We start from the raw sequence: 23,307 nt of genomic DNA, 5'->3' as shown, positions 1-23,307 counted from the left end.
TTTCTTGATTGCTAATTGATGTAGGGGGGCCAGGCCACAGCAGGCAGAGAGCCGTTCCTAAGCAGGTGGCCCTGGACAGTACAAGAAAGACGGCGGAAGGTGAACCTAGAACCCGCGTAAGCACATTTCTCCAGTTTCTGCTCCAGTTCCTGTCTCTAGGTTCCTCCTGCCTCACCTTCCCTCCACAATGGACTGTAACTGGTAAGCCAAACAAATTCTTTTTTTCCTCCATGTTATTTTGGGTCATGATGTTTATCACAGCAACAGAAAAACAATCTAGGACACTGGAATCACAATGTAACTCTTAGGCCATATCACTTGTGTATCTGGTGATTTGTAAAAACAAAAACGATTAAGTGTGTTTGATAGAGCAGCCCTGTTCTCGGATAGGTCTCTGGGAAGCTCCGTGGGCTCTTTCAGTTCTAGAAACTTCCCAGCGGTGGGAAGAGAGATGGTGAAACAGGTCTGTGAAGGCACAGAGCCTTCTCCTTTTATATCTGCTGTAAGGTCTTCCTCCAGTCAGTGGAGTACCCTTGTTTTCAGTGGAGTGCTTGTAAGACGAGGGAGGGCAAGAAAAAAGCGCCCTCTGATTCTGAGCCAAGGGCGTGAGCTATGCCTGGCTCTGCCGAAACCACCCACCTCTTGCCTTTTACCGTCCCGGCTAGGTCTTGAACCCATATCCCAGCACATTTTATATCGGCTTTTGGTAGGTGGGTCGCTTGGGATATAGAAAGAGAATCAAGTTCCCCAAATGAAAAGACAAACGTAGTCAAATCCTCCAAGGCGACTGTTTACGAGAGGGAAGTCAGCGGGCCCCAAGAGGTCGCTGGTAGCGCAGGAACCGAGACCAGATTGTAGAGAATGGAGGAGGAAAAAAAAAAAATCCACGCACCCAAAAACTTTCTTCCTTGTTGCTGATCCTCGGCCCCCTCCTCCCTCCCTGCCCGCCCCAGCAGAAGCCGTAATGTGACACCGAGTCCAGCGTCGAGCCCAGGGTTGGAGAGGGAAGGGAGGGCCGGGGAGGGAGGAGAGCGGGCCGTCTCGCGCCAGAGAGAAAGGGGAGGGGAGGAGAGGCGAGGAGGGAGGGAAGCCCCTGTCAAGGAGGTGGAGCGAGAGGGTGGTGTCCGCCTCCCGATCCTCCCTGCCTTGAGCTAGCCGAGCCTGAACTGGGACCAAACACACCGCCCGCGACCCACACAAAGCCCGGGGGGTCCACGCTGGCGCTGGAGGCGAGCCGGGAGCGAGCCCGGGGCGCGGCGGGACTTGGGGCGCAGGGCTGCTACGGGACGCGGGGCTGCTAGCAGGACGCGCGACCAGGCGTGGGTTGCGATCGCCACCCCCACGGCGGGGCCCGGGACATTTTGGGCCCTTTGGGGCCGCAGCGAGCGGTGGGGACCAAGACGAGCAGAGTACCCTGAGCCCGGCAACTTCGGCCCCTCCCCGCCCCCACCCGGCTGCCCTCAGCGCGTCCCTCTCCATGTGCAGACAGCCGGCTAGGCGCTCCGGCTGGCGGCGGATGGGTGACCTCTTCCTGGCCGGGGCGGGCTGTTCGAGGCGGCGGAGCCGGCGATGAAGAAGAAGCAGCAGCAGCATCCCGGCGGCGGCACGGATCCCTGGCCCCATGGGGCCCCTGTGGGGGGCGCCCCTCCGTGCCTGGGCAGCTGCAAGCGCCGGATCCCGCTGCTGCCTTTCCTGCGCTTCTCCCTCCGGGACTACGGTTTCTGCATGGCTACCCTGCTGGTCTTCTGCCTGGGCTCCCTCTTCTACCAGCTCAGCGGGGGACCCCCTCGCTTCCTGCTCGACCTGCGGCAGTATTTGGGTAGGGAAGGGCTGCGCCAGCCCCGCAAAGTTGGGCACTCGGGGAAAGGGTGATAAGCGGGGAACATCTAAAGCTGTCACGGCCACCACGGTCCCCGAGGCTCCCCAGGTGGGATGCCACTGAGCATCCCTCAGTGAGGCAGCTGGGAGCGCCTGCTTCCTACAGTACTCTGGGCTGCCCGCAGCGACGGGGGACTCCGGGCAGGTGTCCCAAGCCCGGACACCACGTACCTGTCCCCGAATCGCCACTCCAACTGGGGCAGAATAGACATGTGCATGTTTGTGAATATTTGTGTGTATGCTGGCCTGGCGGTGCGTGCACAGTCCTCTCTAGGATGTGGTTAACAACTTACAATCCTGTCCCGTCTGGCTTTTCCCTTCTGAGTTGTGTGGGCTGGTTTAACCCCGCTTTCCAGTCACTTTTAGATATTCTATCCACTGGGTCCCCCGTTTGTGAGTTGGCCCAGGTGATTCCAGTCTTTCCCTAGGTTGGTTTGTTCCTTGGCAGCACCTGCGCACCCCGCGGACTGCAGCGAGAGTGCGGGAGAAATTGGGGCTGTTTCTAGGTGCCAGTCAACTGTGCCGCCTTCGAAATTCCGCCCCGTATGTGTCTTAAGTCAACTTTTTTTTTTTTCTTTTTGGTTCGTGGCTGAAAAAGGAAGAGGTTGGAACCCAAGAAAACAGATTTCAGTGAGGTATGACCTCGCTGCTCTCTCATCCATGATTCTGAGTGCCAAGGCTTGGCCAGCACTCGCTCAGGTCCCAGGGATGATGCTGGCTCCTGTGCCTTGGCTGAGGGAGGGTGTAAATTCCTTGACTTCTGTGGCCAGGAGAGGTCGTGCGGGGGTTGTCTCTGAGGTGGTTTGAGTGGAAGAACCTACCGTGGTCATCTGCAGGTCCAGAGTCAGTTCAGGTGGAGACTCCATCAAAGTGCTGGGACCAGAATGGGCTGCCCAAGACTCATACAGTTACCTCAAAGGTCCCTTCCCTTTTGGTTCGTGGCTGAAAAAGAAAGAGGTCTCACAGAAGTCTCAGGTCTAGTAACAGCAGGCCTGTTTGGAAGGAAAAACAAGAAAACCACAAAACCACACCAACAAAGGGTGTTTGGGAGTAGTGTAAACTGATAAAATTGCATTGCTTCCAGGGACAGAAGCTCGGATTTTTAAGAGTTAAAATCTCATTTCAGTAAAAACATTGGGGATACTGTGACTTCACAAGAACTGATACGGAAGATTAAAGAAAAATATTGCCTCGGTCAAATTTCCGAAGCACAATTCTTAGCATGTGGCTTTATGGTTTTGGGTTAATAAGCCCTTTTTATTGGTGAGTGTAACCTCTTCATTCTCTGCCATTCTGCCTTCTGGGTCTTGAGTCTTATCTTCCGTGCTTTCAGACACCTGCTCTTGCTCCTGGTAACGTCACCGTCACTATCAGGATCTAGTGCCCACTAGTATTGGGAAGTGATGAAGCTCAGGGCTGTTCTTCCATAGAATCTGATTGTGTGTCACCCATCACCAAAAGTTCCTTTTAAGTTAAGTGTGGCGGTCTGCTGCATGGAGGGAACTGTGCTGGGTGGGGCTGGAAGACCCATTCTATCCTAGGAGTGCTTTCCTTTGAGCTCCAGCTTTACAGCTTTGGCTCTTCATGGTGTAATTAGGGGCTCTTACAGTTTTGTGGTTCTCTTACCCTTTATGTGAAAAGGGAAACACAGGTGTGCTGAGAAGCAAGGGTGTTTGAAGGATAGAATCGAGAAAGTTCAGGGTCTTTGGTAGTCACCTGTTTTATTATGTGAGTCTCTGTTCTGGTATGCGAGACCTGATGAATATGGGATCAGCTGGTGGAAGAGAGAGCTGGCAGGCAGAGCTGGGCACTGAGGGCTGCCGTTGTCTTTACTAACTGACCATTACTTTTCTGATGGATGTGCGAGGTGGGTTAGACATGTCATCTTTGTGAACTGAAAACAGGAGACTCCTGCAGGTCTCTTCCTGTTGTTTGCTCACATACATAAAATAATGGTTTTCAGGGAAGGTGGTCTTTAGAGTGGTCTAAAATATGTCCTTAATTATATCAGCCCAAGCAAGCTATTTGCAGACTTGCTTGCCAGTGATCCTTCTCTATATTTTAGACCGTAACCACACAGAATATATTGTTAATTAAAATCCTATTTTTCTCAAATGTAAGTGTCCAATATTTCTAGATCAAAATATTGTATTAAACATGTTCTTTACAGAATATACTTTTAGTATTTGGGCCATCTTACACGTTTCCTGTCAGAGTTACTTGACCGCTATTGCTCGGGTTAATGACTGACTGCACCCAGTTTACCAGGTATGTAGAGTAGTATATAATGTGTTGAATGTTCTCATGGGAGAAAAGTAAAATGTCACAGGTATTCATGATGATAGTGAACATTAGCAGTGTACATGCATGGGCATGAAAGCTGACCCCTAGATAGCATGATTCATAGCTTGTATTGGTTGTCCCAGTTTTATATAGAAAGATGGAAGGGTAAAAATTAATGGGGTATTGGATCTGGAATGGCCATCAAGAGCCTCTCGACAAGTGAAACTTTCCACTCATCCTTGGCTCTGTGCTACTGAAAGGGAGTGGAAACTTTAAGAGTCAGGGCCTAATGGGGATGTTTTAGGTCAGGTCACTGGTGAGGGTCGGTGAGTGCAGGTCTCTTCCTCTCCCTGTACGATATGCTAGGTCACCACGGGCCCAATGCAATGGGCAACAGTCAGTTATGGATCAATAGCTCTGAAACTGTGAGCCAAAATAACACTTGACAGAAGGCTGATAACACGGGAAGGGCATACAGAAAGCTGCTTAACATGGGCAGGGCATACAGAAGGAAAGCAGGAGCTCCCTCCAGGGCTGTCTGACTGCAGTGCCCAGTGAAAAGCACCCTGGGCACTGGGTGCTTAAGAGAGGAAATGCAAGTATGGAAAGAGGAGCCAGGGGAATCTCACCAGCTGAGTGGCCAAATGATCTTCAGATCTATGCACACAATCTCACTTTCCCTTTCTTGATTCTTTAACTGTGAGTTTCTTGTGAGGCCTTCCAAGAAGGGAAGACTTGAAGCAACAGGTCTGCTCTGCCTCTTATCTTTGTATTTCTGTTCACTTGCATTCTTATCACCAGCAACTGGAGGGTGGGGACTTGATTTTAGTTCATGGTTTCAGTTGGTTGGGGTGGGGGCCATCAAGTGTTTGGGAACCAAAGTAAGACCTGGCTATCACTCCTCAAAGACCTGCCCCCGAGTGACTTGAATTTGCCAGCTAGGCCTCATATCCAAGAGTTCTATAACCTCCCCAAACAACATCCTCAGCTGGAGAGATTCAAACATGGGAGCTTTTGGGGAATGTCTCAAATTTATGCCATGATAGCATTAATGGCAGTCATGCCATCTCTGATCAAAACTGGACCCTCACTGACAGCATAACAGCCAGAGTGAGGGACAGTGAGCTGTGGCTCTTGGGTCTCTCCCTAACAGTTTTGTGTGTAGGCTTCTGGTTCTAAGTGTGGGTCATTGGACCTGCAACACCAGCGTTCCTAGGGAATTCGTTACATATTCAGATTCTCAAGACTCATAGACCTGAATGAACCTGGGCCTGGGCACAGCAAGCTGCCCTTTAGCAAGACTTCAGGTAATCTTGCCATGGCTGGCTGAAGCCTGAAAACCTATTGTTCTACAGTAAACCATTGCCTTCAGGAGCCATTGAGGTTATCTGAGAGGAAGGGAGGTGGAAGGGGAACAGATTTATAAAGATGTTTCAAGGTCATAACCATGGTTTCATTTTTAATTTCAAGTGACTGTAAATGCAATTGCTCTACTGCTTACAGCCCATTGTTTCAGAGTGGAGGTGGAGACAGGCAGCTAGCAGCTGCTGTCTCACCTGGCTTTAGACTTCTTGAGATTATGAGAGGCATGGAGGTGGGGAAGCAAAGTGGGGCAGCCAGAAAGCAGGGTGTGGGGCCAGAAGAGACAGGAGACAGAGTGCCTTCCCTTCTGTGCAGTGAGGAATCAGGGTCAACAGATTCTTTCTTCCAGCCAGTTTGGGAAGTAGATGGGCGCTTTGTTGTTGTTCCTTCTGCTGTTGCTGCTGCTGCTCGCCTCTGTGTCCTCCTCCTGTTTCTCCTCCTTTTAAAAATTAATTTGTTCTCTCATATATTATAGCCTGACTGCAATTTCCCCTCCCTCCTCTCCTCCAAGTCCCTCCCCTATCACCATCCATTCCTCCTCCATTTCCCTTTGGAAAAGGGCAGGCCTCCTAGAGAAATCAACCAGACACTGCATATCAAGTTGCAGTAAGACTAGGCACATCCCCCAGACTAAGACTGGACAAGACAACTCAGTAGGAGGACAAGGGCCCCCCAAACAGGCAGAAGTTTCAGAAACAGCTCCTGCTCCCTCTGTCCCACAAACCACCAAGCTACACAACTATAACCCGGTTACACCCGTGCGAGTTCCCTCATCTCTGCTCAGTCTCAGTTAGCTCCCTTGAGTCCAGGTCGGCTGATCCTGTGGGTTTTCTTGTGGTGTCCTTGATACCTCTGGCTCCTACAATCCTTCTGTCCCTTCTTCAGCAGGATTCCCTGAGCTCCACCCAATGCCTGGCTGTGGGTCTCTGCATCTGTTTTCATCAGTTGCTAATTGGGGCCTCTCTGATAGTGATTATGCTAGGTTCCTGTCTGGGCTTCTCCCAGTCTACAAGTTGTCTATTCTAGTTCTTCTAAAGTGAACTTTCTGCTGCAATAAATTTGAAAGAGGAAGAAGTTGGGGGAGGGAAATTAGACAGTGGGATAAAGTATAGTAAATGCTGTGCTTAAAGGATGAGCTCAGAAGTTTTCCCACTCAGTGAAATTATATATATATATATATATATAGTTTTGTTTTTGTTTTTGTTTTGTTTGTTGTTTTTGTTTTTCGAGACAGGGTTTCTCTGTGTAGCCCTGGCTGTCCTGGAACTCACTCTGTAGACCAGGTCTCAAACTCAGAAATCCGCCTGCCTCTGCCTCCTGAGTGCTGGGATTAAAGGTGTGCGCCACCACGCCTGGCTGAAATAATATTTTTTTAAAAGAGTGTGTGTGTGTTGGGGGGGGGGGCGTGCCCAGCTGTATGTAGGTGTCATGGGGACCAGAGAACAACTCTGTAAGTCAATCCTTCTGCCTTGATATGGTTTTGGGGATTGAACTCAGATTTCCAGGGTTGGGCAGCAAATGCCTTTTACCATTGTGTAACCTTGGCAACTGAAATTCTTTCTTTCTTTCTTTCTTTCTTTCTTTCTTTCTTTCTTTCTTTCTTTCTCTCTCTCTCTCTCTCTCTCTCTCTCTCTCTCTTTCTTCTCCTTTCTCTTTTGAGATGGGGTCTTACTTTGTAGCTCAGGCAATCCTGGAACTCACTATGTAAACCAGGCTGGCCTTGAACTCACAGAGATCTACCTGCCTCTGTCTCCTGAGTGCTGGGATTAAAGTCCTGGGCCACCATACCCAGATCACCCCACTTCTGCATTTAAACTTTGATTTGCTATAGAAAACAAAAATGACCTCCTTCTCCCCACCCCGCCCCCACCCCTGAACCAGGATGTGTTGTAGTCTGCTTGGCAGTAGTCTCATTACTTTTGAGCTGTGGAAATATCAAAAACTTGGACGCACATTATTTAGATTGATATAAACGGAATGAGCCAGATGGCTCACTACCGATCTTGTATAACTGGCAGACGCTAAAGATTTATCATCAAGCCTTGGAGATGTGATTTAGCCTTTATGAGAGCTAAATTTGTGGGATTGATCTTCAGTAGAGATAGGCTTTCCTTCCCCTTCCTAATTTATAGCATTTTAAATGGAGACATAATGCTCTTTCTCAGAATTGCCAATTTCTACATGTATTATATACGAGCTTGGGAATTTAGAGTCAGGAAAAAAAAAGATGTAATTTAATTTTACTGAATTTTGAGATTCCTCACTTTTAAAATAAATTTAAAGGAAGATGTGAAAATAGAGGTCCAGAACTGTTACAGGAACAGTTTCTCTAAGTCTTCCAAACCGACTTCTGTTTCTCTTCTGCATATCACACATGGCTTAAATACCGTACTTGAGGCTGCCTGCACACAGTCAACTGGGAACGAATGCATAAAATATGAGGTTATCAATAGAAATTGTCGACATGGAAAAATGAGATTCTTGTTTATAGCTGCACACTCATCTCGGAGGGTGGGTTGGGGACACAGAAGCACTGTATTAGAAGGAAGACAGGAAAAGGCATCGAACTGTGGCAGTCTGTTCTGTAAACACAGAGCGTGGATGGTGGGTCGCATTCTGCCTGCTTAAACTGTTTTTAATGTAGGCTAGTCTCAGTCTGAATTGTCTCAAAACACACATAAATATGGATTCTCTAGACACTGCCTTTCTTCACATTGCCTGACATCCATCTAGGCTTGAGACACTAGTTGGTTTTGTTGAGGAGAAAGTAGAAATAAAGTAGCCGAGCCTTTTTTTTTTTTTTTTTTTTTTTTTTTTTTAATTCGGGAGAGAAACTGTGTCTGTTGCCTGACAGAGGGGTGCTTACCCAGGGGAAACAGTTTTCCCTGCAGCTGTACAGATGGGATCTGGTGATAGACAGCGAAAGGACAACTCATTGGATGAATTGCAGCCCTTAGAATTATTAGTTGTTCTTTTTTAAGCAGTGAGCACTAACTTTGTCTTGCCCATACTTATTGTGTTATAGAAATTCATCTCTAGGCCGACAGTGACAGAGACCTATTTGTTTATTAGAGATAGGATAGAATGAGTATCATTCTTGGGAATTCTTACTTGCGAACGTCAGCAAAATTCAGCCACTGTTTGGCAGGACAGTTCCAAATGACGTCTGCTTCAGTTTTTGACACTTACTGAGACATGATTCATGAATCTTAGAATTCACCCATTAAAAGATGTTTAAAATCGTTAACAGTTGTCAGTTTCAGCTAACCATTTTCTGTATTCTTTAGATATGTGTAGTCACCACAACTACTTTATGAATATTTTCATTATCACAAGGAAGAGTGCCTAGCCTTTCCTTATCACCCCAGTGGTCATGGGACCCTATTATTCCAGCCCTAAGCAACCACTGTTCTTCAATTATCTGTTGGCCCTTTTTTTAGAAATGGAATTATTTAATATGTAGTCTTTTGTGGTTGGTCCTTTTTCCCTGGCATAATGTTTACCAGGCTCATCCATATTACAGCATATACATGATTTCTTTTAAGAGCTTGCTAATATTCCATAGCTGGTATCTTAGTTAGGGTTTTACTGCTGTGAACAGACACCATGACCAAGGCAACTCTTATAAGGACAACATTTAATTGGGGCTGGCTTGCAGGTTCAGAGGTGCAGTCCAGTATCATCAAGGTGGGAGCAGGGCAACATCCAGGCAGGAATGGTGCAGGCAGAGATGAGAATTCTACATCTTCATCTGAAGGCTGCTAGCAGAATACTGACTTCCAGGAAGCTAGGATGAGGGTCTTAAAACCCACCCCCACAGTGACACACCTGCTCCAACAGGGCCACACCTTCTAATAGTGCCACTCCCTGAGCTGAGCATATACAAAACATCACAGCTGGTTTTCAAAAATTATAGAATAGAATATTTCATTGCCTTTTATAGACAAGATCCTATTTTGTGTATCCATTCACTTGTTAATGAGTGTTGAGGTTGCCTCCACCTTTTGGCTACCCGGACACTGTTGCTGTCTAGAATGCTGTTTTCCATCATTTTGAGTGTGTACTTAAGAATATAATTGCTGGGTCCTATGGTAACTCTGTGTTTAACCACTGAGGATTTTCCACAGTGGCTGTGTTATTTTATGGCCCACCAGTAATGTATGGATCCAGTTTCCCAACAGCCTCATCGACACTTATTTTTCCATTAAAAAAATTGTCCCTAGTCTCACAAGTATGAAGTACCACTGTGGTTGTCTTGTATTTTCCTAGTGCTTACTGGATGTTGGATGCTTTTCTGAGTTTCTTGGCCATTTTTTTTTTGACAAGAACCTATTCACTTCTTTTGCAACTTTAATTTTTTTCTTTTTCTTTTTTTGTTGTTGTTTAGTTGTGAGTATTTGTATATTTTGAATACTAGACTCTTATCACATTGAGGATTTGCTATCAATTGGGGTTGGGAAGAATAATAATGATTAAATACAATGTTCCTGATAAATTCTCTGTGCCACTCTTTCCAAGGAGGAACAAGTTAGTTTTCCACAATAGCTGTTTCCAAAACGTTAAGTGTAGTTTACTGATAGACCGACAACTCAAATAAAATCCTGTTGACTGTGAAAACATGGACCTTTTCTAAAGAACCTTGGAGGTTCTGGTTTCTAGTGATAGACCATTGTGAATAATAAACCCTGGTTATCTGCACTTCAGTGTAAGTATATGCTAGCTTGAGATAGACCATTGTGAACAATAAACCCTGGTTATCTGCACTTCAGTGTAAGTATATGCTAGCTTGAGATAGACCATTGTGAACAATAAACCCTGGTTATCTGCACTTCAGTGTAAGTATATGCTAGCTTGAGCTGGAGATGGCTCAGTGCTTCTCAACTGTCCTAAGGCTTTGACTTTTGAATATCGTTCCTCATGTGGTGGTGACCTCCAACCATAAAATTATTTCTGTTGCTACTTCATAGCTGTAACTTTGCTATTGTTATGAACTGTAGGGTAAATGTCTGCTATACAGCCTATCTGATATGTAACTCTGAAGAGGTCTCAGCCCATAGGCTGAGAACTGCTGGCTTAGTTCTGTGGAAAAGTTGGGCAGGCATTGTGGCCACCTGTAATCCCAACACTTGGGAGTAAGAGGCAGGGAGTCTCCTGGGCTGTGAGCTCTGGGTTTATTGAGAGATATTACCTTGGTAAATAAAGTATAACACGATTCAGGAAGATGCTCAAGCTTCAGGCCTCTACATGCATGCATGTATGTGCATGTTCATGCTCACAGTGTACACATACATGTGAATACACATGTATACATGTGTACCACAGGCACATGGACAAAATGTCTGGTAACTCATGTACAGCCACCACTTACCTACTTTAGAGATATCACAAGGAATATGGTTATTTTGTATGAGGAGTGTGAAAGCAGTGAGCTTGGAATGGCAGATTGTGTACAATGGCTGTATTTTATCTTCATGTATGTTCACTTGAACGGAGCTGATGAGCTCAGTGGTATGAAAACCTCAACATATTATGTTCCTTTATAAAACGTACCATGAAGCTATCAAGGGAATAATCAGCATCTTTGGGAAAAAAAATCAGGATTCACATGCAGTTAATTTATTTTGCATACCTATTGCATTGATGTGTAGGACAAATTAATACCAACCACATTTCCTATACATGTTTCTATTTAGTAAGATGACATGATGAGTTTTTAGGAAGCAATGTTAATTTTGTAGAAGTTTTAAATTTTTCTTTTAAATAGTTTTCCAAAATATAAATCACTAAAAGAAGAAGCTCTAGACATATACACTTTAGCGTTGCTCATTAGAACTATAATCTGTGTGGCTTATGAGAGCCGTATTTGAAATTAGTAGGGATAAAACAGAATATCACATTTCCCTCGTTTGTGGGATTAATATCTAAGTGTTTGTTTAAAAAAAAGTAGGAGGCAGAGTGTTTGTTGGAGAAGGGTACTTGCAAAAGGACCGGAAAGGACGGTGGGCACAAATATGAGCAAGGTATAGTGATGTCACGTGAAATCCATTACTTTATAAACGGACTTAAACATTTCATAAGAGAAATGTAAAACAAATCCTATGAAATCGTTGGATGACAAGTGTGGTGGTTTGAATGAAGATGGTTTCAAAGGCTCAGAGGGAGTGGCACTGTTTGGAGGTGTGGCCTTGTTGGAGGAAGTGTGTCACTGGTGGTGGCCTTTGAAGTTTCCAATGCTCAAGCCAGGCCCAGTATCTATCTTCTTGGCTCCTCCTTCAGCATCATGTCCTCCTGCACGCTGCCATGCTTCCACCATGACGACGACGACGATAGGCTAACCTTCTGAGCCATAACTCAATTAAATGTCTGCCTTAATGAGAGTTACCATGGTCATGGTGTCTCTTCACAGCAATAGATTCCTAAATAAGACAAGGTACAGATATTTGATAATTCTTGGTCTGTCAGGCTTTACATTAGTTGTCTGAAATTTCCCAAGGGTGGCCACGGAATCACCTTTCTTTTCTCACTTTCTGCCTTTACGTCTCTGATGCCTCTATGCTGGCTACTTAGGAAGCTGAACTCTCCAGCAAGCATCTCTGAACTCCTGAAGTTTTTCTTCCACCGTCTTTTCTGAAGAATTAGCATGCCTCAGCTGCTACCTTGTGTTGTGATCAATCTCAGGCAAGCTCCTTGAAGGCTGGGGTGTGGTCAAGATTTCCTGTTTCTCTTCTCACTTCTTTCCTTGGTGTTCTGTTTGGGTTCCCTGGAAGGAGCTTGTCTTAGGGTTTTACTGCTGTGAAGAGACACCTTGACCAAGGCAACTCTTATACAGGAAAACATTTAATTGGGGCTAGCTTATAGTTTCAAAGGTTCAGTCCATTATCGTTATGGTGGGAAGCACGGAGGCATGCAAGTAGACATGGTGCTGGATATGCTGAGAGTTCAACATCTTGATCTGAAGGCGTCAGGGAGAGACCACGTACCATGCTGGGCATAGCTTGAGCATACATAAGACTACAGAGTCCTGCTCTGCATTGGCACACTTTCTCTAACAAGGCCACACCTCCTAATAGTGCCACTCCCTAGGGATAAGCATTCAAACACAGGAGTCTTTGGGAAGCATCCCTATTCAAACCACCCCAGAGCTCTTGGCTTAATATACTTGTTAAGTGTCCTACGATAATACTGTAAACCCTACTTTATTGGCTCTCTGTATTCAGCATATATTCTGGGGAGGGATGGGAAAGACAGCTCAATTGATGTCTTCAGCTTTTTTTTTTTCCTTGCCATTTGAAGCCAATACAATAATATAAAATCAGTATGACAGATAGCTCAATAAACGTTTCCTTATGTGCACAGGGATAATTGTGTGCCTCCCACTTCTGGAGATTTTTAGAGTTCCACGTAATTAATACCTGAGATTAATTCACAGCGTTAGCTGTGTCCAGCTGGAATGCAGGCTTCTTGTTTGTTGTAATATTCCTGAACACCAGACCTTTTTATTTTTTTCCTTCAGAGTTTGCTAGTTAGTATATTATTTCTCTTTTTAGGTCAGAGACTTCCTTCATCGTCACCTATCTCTGTAAAATTGGTTGTTACATTTCAAGTATGGCTTCATGTTTTTAGGGAGATGGCTGCATGATGTTGAGATTTTTTTGCTGATTATTTTTTATTGGTTATTTTATTTATTTACATTTCAAATGTTATCTCCCTTCCCATTTTTCTCTCTACAACCCCCCCCCCATCCCTTCCCCCTGCCTCTATGATGTTGTGATTTTTGAAATGGTGACCACAGATTTTACCCAAGAACCAAACAATGGCTAGAGTAAACTTAGAGCCCAACACACCAAAGCAGTTGAGACTGCTGTAAGTTGTGGCTGTGACTCAGAGGTTCTTATACCACTTACTGGTAATTGGCTTTTTTGCTTTGTTTTGTGTTTGTCTGGTTGGTCTGTGTTTGGTCACTGAGTCACATCTTCAGCCCTGACAGACAGAGGTTCGAAGCAGCATTCAGACTCAGCTGTGCTGTCTGTCTGTCTATCTGTCTGGAGTCCCACTGAGTTTTTGTTTTACTAGTTCAGTACGGATGACTTTTATGACCGCAGTGAAAAGAAAACTACAAGTATTTTGAGATAAGTCATTTCCTGTGTTCAGTTCTTTGAACAGATTCACCATAGACAGTGTCAGAAACATCATGTTCAGAAAGAATACGGTTTTGGATTGAGATCTGGGTGTGAGTCACAGTTACTTCTTAGCAGCTGCGAGGACTTGAGCAGGTTTTTGTTTTTCTTTTTCTCTTTTCCACTTAAATTCTTTGACCCTTAGGTGCTTTGAACTGCACGATGGGATTAATACTTGCCATTTTAGGCGCTTCTATGGTGTACAGACGTATATTCAGGAAAAACATACATATAAGTTAGTTTTTAAAAACTTCCTTTATGCCAACACGTGGCATTTCACTCAGCAAATGCCTGCTTTCTCACCTTGAAGCACGTAAGTGTGTGACACTCACAGGAACACACCCATAGAGGGGAAGCATGCAAATTCCTGTATGACTTGGCTCTCAATACAGAAACCATAGTAACCCAGAAATGTGAAGTTACCTAACCAGTGTGTTTTGTGGCTTACCCTGTCACCCTTAGATTGACGGAAAGCTTGTTGTTAGTTGACAAGTTCCAGGCATTTGCCCTGTTGACACACACACACACACACACACACACACACACACACACACACAAGAACCGTCCCCAGCTCTTATGCTCTTTTCTACTTCCTAGAAATGCATTTAAAGAGGATGTTCTGGAAAAAAAAAAAAGGAGGGGAGGAGGAGGGGGAGGGTGTCATTGGGAATGTTGCTCAGCGGTAAAATTCTTCTCTATCACGTGTGAACCTCTGGAACAGTGGTGCTCAGCCTTCCTAACGCTGTGAATACAGCTCCTTATGCTGTTCTGACTCCCAGCCATAAAATCAGTTTGGTTGTTACTTCCTGTCATTTTGCTACGGTTGTGGATTGTAATGTAAATATCTATGCTTCTGTGAAAGGTTCATTTGACTCCCTCAAAAGGGTTGCTACCCACCTCTGCTCTTTAGGGTTCAATCTCTTGAAATACCACACCTCCAAAGCTAGTGGGGGAGACACACTATCTTTTAAAAATTGATTTCTTTCTCTTTATTTTCGAGATTAATTAGGAACATATTCTTCCCAGAGAAGACGTTGCTCTGTTTTGAATTTCTCTCTCTCCCTTGTTCCCTGCATTCGCAAGATAATATAGCACTGTGAAGGAACACACTGCGGCTGAGGCTCAGAAGTTGGGTGTTCTATGTTAGACCAGTGAACTCTAACTCAGGTCCGCCCTCAGTCATGGCACCAAGCCCACAACTGTGACTGATCCTCGCCCTTCTCCTCTTGTGGAAGAGCCATGAAGCAGCATGGCTACTTTCTGTTCTCACTGCTCTTGTTTGGGGTTAGGGCCAGAGCAGTGCACCACAGAAGAGGGTGGGGGTAAATCTATTTCTGTTACCAATTGCTAGCTTCTCCATTTGCCTTCATCTCTGGCAGAAGTGAGAGCTATGGCTCATCCCCATGACCTTGGGTATCTGAAATCAAATACCTGTTTTCCAATAATTCAGTAGAAAGTTAATGGCTGAAGGGTCCTAAAAACTGATGATTTTGCTAGTCCAACACAGAAGTTCCTGCTTTGCTGCAGGGACGACTGACTATGTGCGGTGACCTTTCTACTGGATGAGCTAAAGCGTCAGGCAATGTGGTGCAGCTCTGTGGAGCGGTCCTGGGTCACAGTCTGGAGAGGGAGTAACAGGTGTGGTGATGGTGTGCGCTTTCCCAGCTTTGACAGTCTTTGTCTCTAAAGCTAGAGGTTCGATTACATCCATGGTGTTCCTTAGACCTCTGCCTCTAGCATGAGGCTGACTGTCAGAATTTCTGAGAATGTGTTCCTGTGGCCAGGAGAAGAAGGAAGAAGAGTGCAGTTTAAGGATTCCAGAATACTCTGTTGGTAATATTTAATGGCACCCCAGAGGGCAGTCTCTTTTCTGTAGAGTCGCTACTCTCTAAGGCCCCTTGTAATCTTAAAACCACACTTTCACAGAGATCAGTCATTTAATGATAGTGATTCAAAAAGCAGAAGGGTCTTTCTGGATAATTTTAAAATATTTTATTTTTTATCTCCAATGGTGCGCATATATTGAACATGGTACTTGGCTACATAAGGACATTTCCATTCAGACTGTGCAGTGGGCCTTGATCTATTTCCTGCTCCTTTCCCAGCCCTCCTTGCTCCAGCTTTTTGATCTACTTTGTTCCCCTAGAAATTTTCATTTTTATTTCTGTGTCATACAGACATGTGTGACTATGTTTCTGTATGGAATCCATGAAGCACATGTGAGAGAAAACATGCAATATTTGTGTGCTTTCCTCAATCTGCCTTAATTAATATAATATGATTGTCTCTGACTGTTTCCATTTTTTGCAAATGACACAACTTTTGTTCTTCTTTATAGCTGAAAATATTCCATTGTGGGGTCAGTGATATAGCTCACTGGGTAAAAGTACTTATGATTCAGGCCTCATGACGTGCGTTTGATCCCTGAAACCCATGGTGAAGAATGAGAGTCAACTTCATAGAGGTGTCCTCTGTCCTAAACACACACACACACACACACACACACACACACACACACACACACACGAACACACACGAACACACATGTGTGCACATATCATAATAATAATAATAATAATAATAATGTTTAAAACACTTTCACTGTATGCTTATTTCCCTCATACACACCTAGGCTGATTCCATAGCTTGACTGTTGAAAATAACACTGAAGTTATTATGTCCAAATGTCTGGGATAGGTTGCCTTGGGGTCCTTTGGGTAAATAGTCATGAATAGTGTTAGTATTAAGTGGCAGAAGGTACCTTGGCAGGTCTGGGCCAAGGCATACTGCATAGATCACACCAGGTGATAGAGCTCACTTGAGAGATGTATTGCAGGTATTGGGGGAGGAGAGAGTGAAAGGTCTTCTCAGAGTGGGCACATGAGAGAGAGACAGGGACAGAGAGAGAGAGCGAGAGAGTGGGGGGGACAGAGAGCAAGTGCGTGTTGCATAGGAGAAATATGCACCTTGCAACAGTGGACATGTGCTAGACCTGGCAATGGTGGGTGATGATGTAACTGCTGGTGCTGAGTCCCTGAGGGCAGGCTGGGAGAAACCCTGATTTATAACACCTAGTCTAGGTATGTTCCTCTGGGCCACATAGCACTTTTACTGCTATGATTATAATGTCTCCCATTTCATCTCTAGTTTTATTCATTTTGGTCTTCTCATTCTTTGGTTAGTTTGGCTAAAAGTTTGTCAGTGCTGTTTATTTTTTGAAAGAACAGACTCCTTGTTTTGTAGTACTTCCCCCCTCCCCCCAACCCCTACTGCCCCCTGGCTTAAGCCTCATGGGCCTACAGGGAAAGGAGCCACAAGAGGTGAAGAAGGAAACTTGAGAATCAGCACCACCTTTTCAAGCACTGGGTCAAAACATCCAGAGTCTGACCTCAGCGTTTATTTTCCTTACATACATAAACACAGAGAAAGCTTGGAAGAAGAACAGTCATCACAACAGAGCTTTGGGCAGAGCTACACAGAAACTACACAGCTACACAGAAACTCCTTAGCTAAGTTGTAGAGCACCTGTGACCTTTCCGCTCTGTTGACTGGTAGGTAAACAGAGCTCAGCCCAAGGGCCTGAGGAGGAAGGATTTGTAGTAAGCATAGGATGGATTCTATTGTAGTAAGCATAGGATGGATTCTATTGTAGTAAGCATAGGATGGATTCTATTGTAGTAAGCATAGGATGGATTCTATTGTAATAAGCATAGGATGGATTCTATTGTAATAAGCATAGGATGGATTCTATTGCTGGATGATGCAAAGTACATCGGATCTCTTTCAAAAGCATGGGTTCTATTCACTGAGACACAGAGCTCAGGGTTATGGTCTAATGACCAGGACTTGGGGGAGTCAGGATGACCGGCTCCATAGAGCAGCAAAAGGATCACCAGGTTGTTAGACAACATCCACTCCAACCTTCCCTGTGACCAGGCATCTGTCATTGACATCCTTTGATGAGAACAGGTCCTTGTGTTTAACAAGCCTTTTCTCAAATGCTTAACTCAGCTCCTCAGACAGGGTTTCTCTGTGTAGCCCTGGCTGTCCTGGAACTCACTCTGTAGACCAGGCTGGCCTCGAATTCAGAGATCTGCCTGTCTCTGCCTGTGGAGTGCTGGGATTAAAGGTGTGCACCAACCACCGGGCCTAGCAAAAATGTTTGTTTTTATTAAAATTATCAGTCTGTTTCCTCTATTCTGCCAGTGTATTACAGCCTGCTTGGACCATGAAAAACTAGATTGTTGCTGGAGAATCTGTAGGAAGCAGAATGTATAGAGAAGGCAGAGGGGAAGCAGAGCAAATCAAATCATGGGCATCCAGAGTTCTGAGACAGGAAAAAGAGGGACTAGTAACAGCCGGTGGAGACAACAAAACCAAAACCAATCAACAATGAACACAGAAAGCACAAGAGACAGAGACAGTCGACATGAAACCAAAGGCAAGAGACAAAACCAAACCAAGAACCCCATGTTGCTGGTGCCATGTCCCTCTATGCCCTGGATGGAAGAGTATATTGGATCTCGTCAGACCCACCTCATCCCAGATTGACATCTCAACAGATCCAGATGTCACAGAAAATTATGACGACTTATCAGGAGAGGCTCTTTGAAGATGCTTGCTGTTTTTCTCACATGGCAGTTCACTCTGATAGTTCTTGAAACCAAAAGCACACCTCAGAGCCTTGGAACTTCTCAAGGTTCCCACCTCCTGAGATGGCCATTAAGCTGTGAGAGTCCAGCTTTAGAATTTGGGTGGGTGGTCTGATCTCTCTGTGGCCTCCAGAAAATAATAACCTCACGAGGCAAGAGTAAGACCACCACTACAATTTTTAAGCCAAATTTGAAGCAAGCCTTTTAAAATTCCAGCCAGGACCATGGACACTGGCCAGATTCATACCCGAGACTCAAGCTCAGAATATGGTGCTGAATTATTACGTTGTTGTTGGTGATGGTGGTGAGCTTGTAAAGGCACAACCCACAAGACTTTGTACTTCCTGCCTTTGTCCAGTCAGAGCCAAGCACACATGCTAACGTACTTCCTGCCTGTAAACCTCCTGCACACATCCTGTGCAGTTGGGGCAACCAAGCTTGTTCTTAAACAATAGCCACCAGCATTCTAGGAAGTTATCTGTCCTTGGGCAAGTGGGGCTTACCATTAGAGGGGGTTTGTTTTTATAGATCTCTCAAGCACAGATTTAAAACATAATGTTAGCCATCACATTAGGGACAGGAAGCTATTGTTCAGAGGGTTGTCACACCTTTCCCAGCTCTCTGGCTGTTGTACTCCACCATGGAACATCCACAGAGGTCTTTTAAATGTCCTAATCTTTTCTCTTGAGTTAAGAGAAGCTCACCAGAGATGACCACGCAGTCACAGTGTATAGCTAATTGGAAGTCTTTATTGCAGCCAGCTTGGCTCACACCCAAGTGTTTCTGTGTAGGAGTGGCCCCAAGTATCCAGAGCATAGGGGTTTTCAGGAGCAGAGATCTCTTCCAGGCATCTTTCTCAGCAACTGCAAGGTGAGCTTCACAGAGTAAGCAGTTCAAAGAAAGAAGTTTTAACAGAAGCTAAGTAGTTAGCCAGGAAGGATTTTTGCACAGACTGGCAGGTAAGATAAAGGGTTAGCTACCTGGTAATGGTCCACACAAACAAGCAGTTTTAACAGACTGCTGGGAGATCCCAGCCTAGAATAAAGTTTAGGTCGTTTCCCATGGGATTCTCTATCAGAGATCAGAATCTAATTAAACCTGACTCAGCAAGAATACAAGATGGTGGAACCTCTGCACTGTCTTGTCCCACCACATTTGGGCTGCTGTTTATTTCTGTTCCTTCAAGAAGAACTATAGAACATTCTCTTATACTCTAAAATCTTCTAAATAGTTGAAAATGCAAGACTGGCTACCATGCCCCTTCCCATCTACATGCAATCTTGTCTAGAAAAATGACCTGTATAGCAGCTGTTTTTCTTTCGAAATAACTATTGAACAGTCACCAAAGGGGAGAAGAGAAATTAAAGACATTAACACCAAAACTGCTGATTAATCCCATCCTGTAAACAAAGCAAAAAAAAAAAAAATCAGACTTAGTACAGGTGTTTCCTTAAATGAGACTAATATGCAGATAGTTAAAAATTAACAAAGCATCAAGAAAGAGATAACTTGTGAGCCAAACGAGCAAAGCATCCGAGTAGGCTGTTCCTAACAGGCTAATGAGGCCACAACAAAGATAAGCTGGTTTTAATTACTTTCTCCATCCTCGTCTCTTTTCTCCATTTATATGCCCTTTCTGTCAACAATCCAGTTCTCTTGGATGTGAGGGAGCTGCGGCCCTCAGCCACCTTCGAATCTATCTTTTTTGAGAATGTGTTATTTCCGTGCCTTGAAGAGTAAGCAGCCTCGAGGTTTCCAGTGCACACATGGCCAGGTTCTTGGCAACAGCTTCTTGCTGGGTGATGTGCCGCTCAGATGCTGTCTTCACGACCAGAGTCTCATCTGACCATCCTGACAGACCTACCAGTATACTGCATTGTCTGCACCCTCGAGCTGCTGATGATATAAAGAAGACGCACTGAGGCAGAAGGAGCTGGCTCAGGGCTTCCAGCACAGCTTCCTGCCCGGACGGTTTTTCTCTTGTGTCCCACTGAGCAGTGGGCCTGATTCATCTGGTTGGAGTTCCACTGACACGAGATTGGGGAATCACTTGCAATCTCATTCTGCTGCAGTGTCAGAATTCCTCCCATGACATGCCAAGGAATGTGGGTGACATCACATACAGACTCAGACACTCCAAGGGGAAGTTACTTTTACCACAGGAGAGAGAGAGAAAAAAAAAAAAAACCAGAAAGTGGTGACTAATGGGGAAGCTGAGGCAGAGGTGAGTAGGAGGGGAGTGGCCTGAGCAGCTGAGGCTTGGCCACCTGGCCTTGTTGCCTTGCCAGACTGACCTCGTTTGTGGTGAGGCCAGTCTGCAGAAGGTCTCCCTGAAGGCAAATGTTGACATAATCTCTGCGTGTACAGCCAATCTAAGCAGTGTGGGGGTAAAGTGGGTGTTTTCTGGAAGTGTGTGGTGGGCTCTTTCAACAACCCTCAGAGGCAGCTCTCCAACATAAGACACGGGAAAGACGGAGAGAAGATGCCAGCAAGCTACATCAGTACAAGAGTGTCCGTGTCTCACATAAGCAGATGGCAGGATGGAGGCCATCTTGTTCATGCTGTTTCTGATTCAAAAAACCTGCTGAGCAGAGCTGGAAGGCCTTCAGAGTGAACCATGTGTGGGTATGTTCTTTGAGTCATGTTGACAGAGGAAGAGATTCCTCAGAGAGCAGAGAGGGGAAGGGAATACTGTTAGTACCTTGTGACCCCCACCTTTTGCTTCCCCAGGCAAAGGCTGGCTTAGATTGGCCACAGAGTGATCATAGTTCATGTTTTCATGCTTCTGAGGCATCATGGGGACTTATTCTATTGCATTTGCTAAATGGTTTATGTAGGTGTGAAATTTACATATCTGCGCATGTAAGCATATTGGTGTGTTGGCTCCAGTGTGTGGGTGCATATCTGTGCACATGTGTATGGTTGCCATAGGTCAGCCCACAGGCATTGTTTCTCAGGAGCAATCCATGTTACTTATTTATTTTTGAGGTCTCTCATTAGGACCTCTGATTGGACCGGGCTGTCTGGTGCCAAAGCCTCAGCCACCTCTCAGCCTCCCCATTGCTGGGATGGCGTCCGTCCGAGGGCCACTGTGCCTGACTTTATAAAAACGTGTATGTAGGAGGGAGACAAATCCTCATGCTTTCATGGCATGCATATACTACCTGAGCTATGTCTCCAGCTTTACACAGGCTTCTTTACGTCCTGCTTGCCCGATACCTCTAGCTGGGGAAAGGTATATCTTGACCTGTACATAGCTGGTGCTGTGTTTCTGACTGCTCTTCTGGTCTAGGGTAAGTGTTTATGCACATGGTTAGCAGAGCTTCCTGGGTTGGTAGGGTGACATACAAGAACATACTTCAGTTGCTATGCAGGCTCCTGTCTTCATGTGTCACCTGTTGTTTCGCATAATGTGCTACTATGCCCAAATCTCCCACCTCCCTCCGGGTTGGCTCCATTCTGCCTCCTTTTTGGAATGGTAGGTGATTTTGTTGTTGGTTATTTCAGAGTGAATCTTGCTCTGAAGGTGTAGGCTTCATTGCCATCTCACATCCATGAGACTTACAGGATTGAACGTGTGTTCTGCTCCTGCTTTCACATGCTGACCCTCGTGCATTTGACTCGGCAGCCTTTCTCTTTCATCTGTCGGCTCTTCCATCCAGGTAGGCTCAATTCCTCAACGCATGTTCAGCAAACATCAGTTGTGTGCTGGCTGCTAGAGCAAGAGTAACTAATGACACTGTCACTGGTTTGTGGGCGGAAGAGAAGGGTCTGTTCTACACTAAGAGGGACAGCCAAGGGTTTAAGGTATGGGATGGAGTGAGGGTTAGAAGCAAGGGCCTGTTGTGTCTGGCTGCAGTTACATTGTGCTCTTTGGTTAATACCATGGTTTTGCGGGGAGACCAGGGGTTCTCAAGGGTTCTTAGATAAGCTGAGAGCTTTGGACATTCTGATCTTCCTTCCTTCGGGTGGAGCTGGACATGTCTAGGTGCTGTGCACATGGCATCCTAACAGAGCTGGAAATTAAGTAGATAGAGGGCCAGAGAGCTAGGGGTGTGAATCAGTCCCTTCAAAGTACTATGTAGGAATGCTTTAACTCTGTCTAAAGTTCCGCCAATGGAACCCATCACACTTTAACCTGAAGCATCTGATACTAGTATTTCCTAAAGTTTAATCTGCATTCAAGTCAGCTGAGCGTTTGTTAAAGTGTAGGTCTTCCTGCAGCAGATTTGGGGTAGCACCTGAGATTCTGTGTTTCAAGCAAGTTCTGGGGTGTGGATGGGAAGACCATCCTCCAAGTATCCAAGCAACCAGAAAGCTATACTGTGGCATTTGCGGCAAGCAGGGAAAACTTAGGAGCGAAGATTTCAGACTAACTCAGTAGGGATCTAGGTTTCTGATATTAAGGATTTCTATACACTTCTCGTAGGTCTATGTGTGTGCACTTGTTCATATGTACATGATTGTGGAGGCCAGAGGTCAACCTCAGCTTTCTTCCTCCCCCGGTCCCCCCCCCCCACCCCCCAGACAGGGAATCTCACTGTACCTGAAGATCAAACTGATTTGCTTAGATTGGGTGGCTAGTGAGTCCCAGGGCTATTTATTTATTTATTAATTATTCAAATTGTCCATTTGTAAAATGATAAGTATGTATATTTTGCCAGTGGGTTATAACTGGCTTTGCCTGTACCCTCATGAACACTAGATCTAATCTTTAAAAGATGTTATTACCATACATCAATAGTATATAAAAATAGGGTACGTGAGGCACTTTCGTACATACATATTATGAATTTTGATTATATTCACATCATTATTTTCGTTTGTTCTTTTTTATTCCCACTGTTCCCTTCATCTTTTCAAACTAGTGATTTTGTTGTTGTTGTTGTCCTTTTTTGGGGGCGGGGGTCACAGAATGAATCTAATTGAGTTACAGGAGTGTGGGTTAAGGTTAC

General features: G+C 45.2%; 1 protein-coding gene across 1 annotated transcript in view; it reads left to right on the top strand.

Annotated features, from left to right (window-relative positions):
* Positions 1 to 1,143: 1,143 nt before the first annotated feature.
* Ust (uronyl-2-sulfotransferase) overlaps positions 1,144 to 23,307 on the top strand; it is a 314,073-nt gene continuing 291,909 nt past the window's right edge. Inside the window, exon 1 of the mRNA NM_177387.3 lies at positions 1,144 to 1,819. Within this exon, the coding sequence (NP_796361.2) occupies positions 1,570 to 1,819 (250 nt within the window). The 5' untranslated portion in view covers positions 1,144 to 1,569. The remainder of the gene's footprint in view (positions 1,820 to 23,307) is intronic.

This window comes from Mus musculus, chromosome 10 (genome assembly GCF_000001635.26).
Source record: "Mus musculus strain C57BL/6J chromosome 10, GRCm38.p6 C57BL/6J".
Classification (NCBI taxonomy): domain Eukaryota; kingdom Metazoa; phylum Chordata; class Mammalia; order Rodentia; family Muridae; genus Mus; species Mus musculus.
Note: the sequence above shows the minus strand (reverse complement) of the source record. Positions and strands in the feature narration are given on the sequence as shown.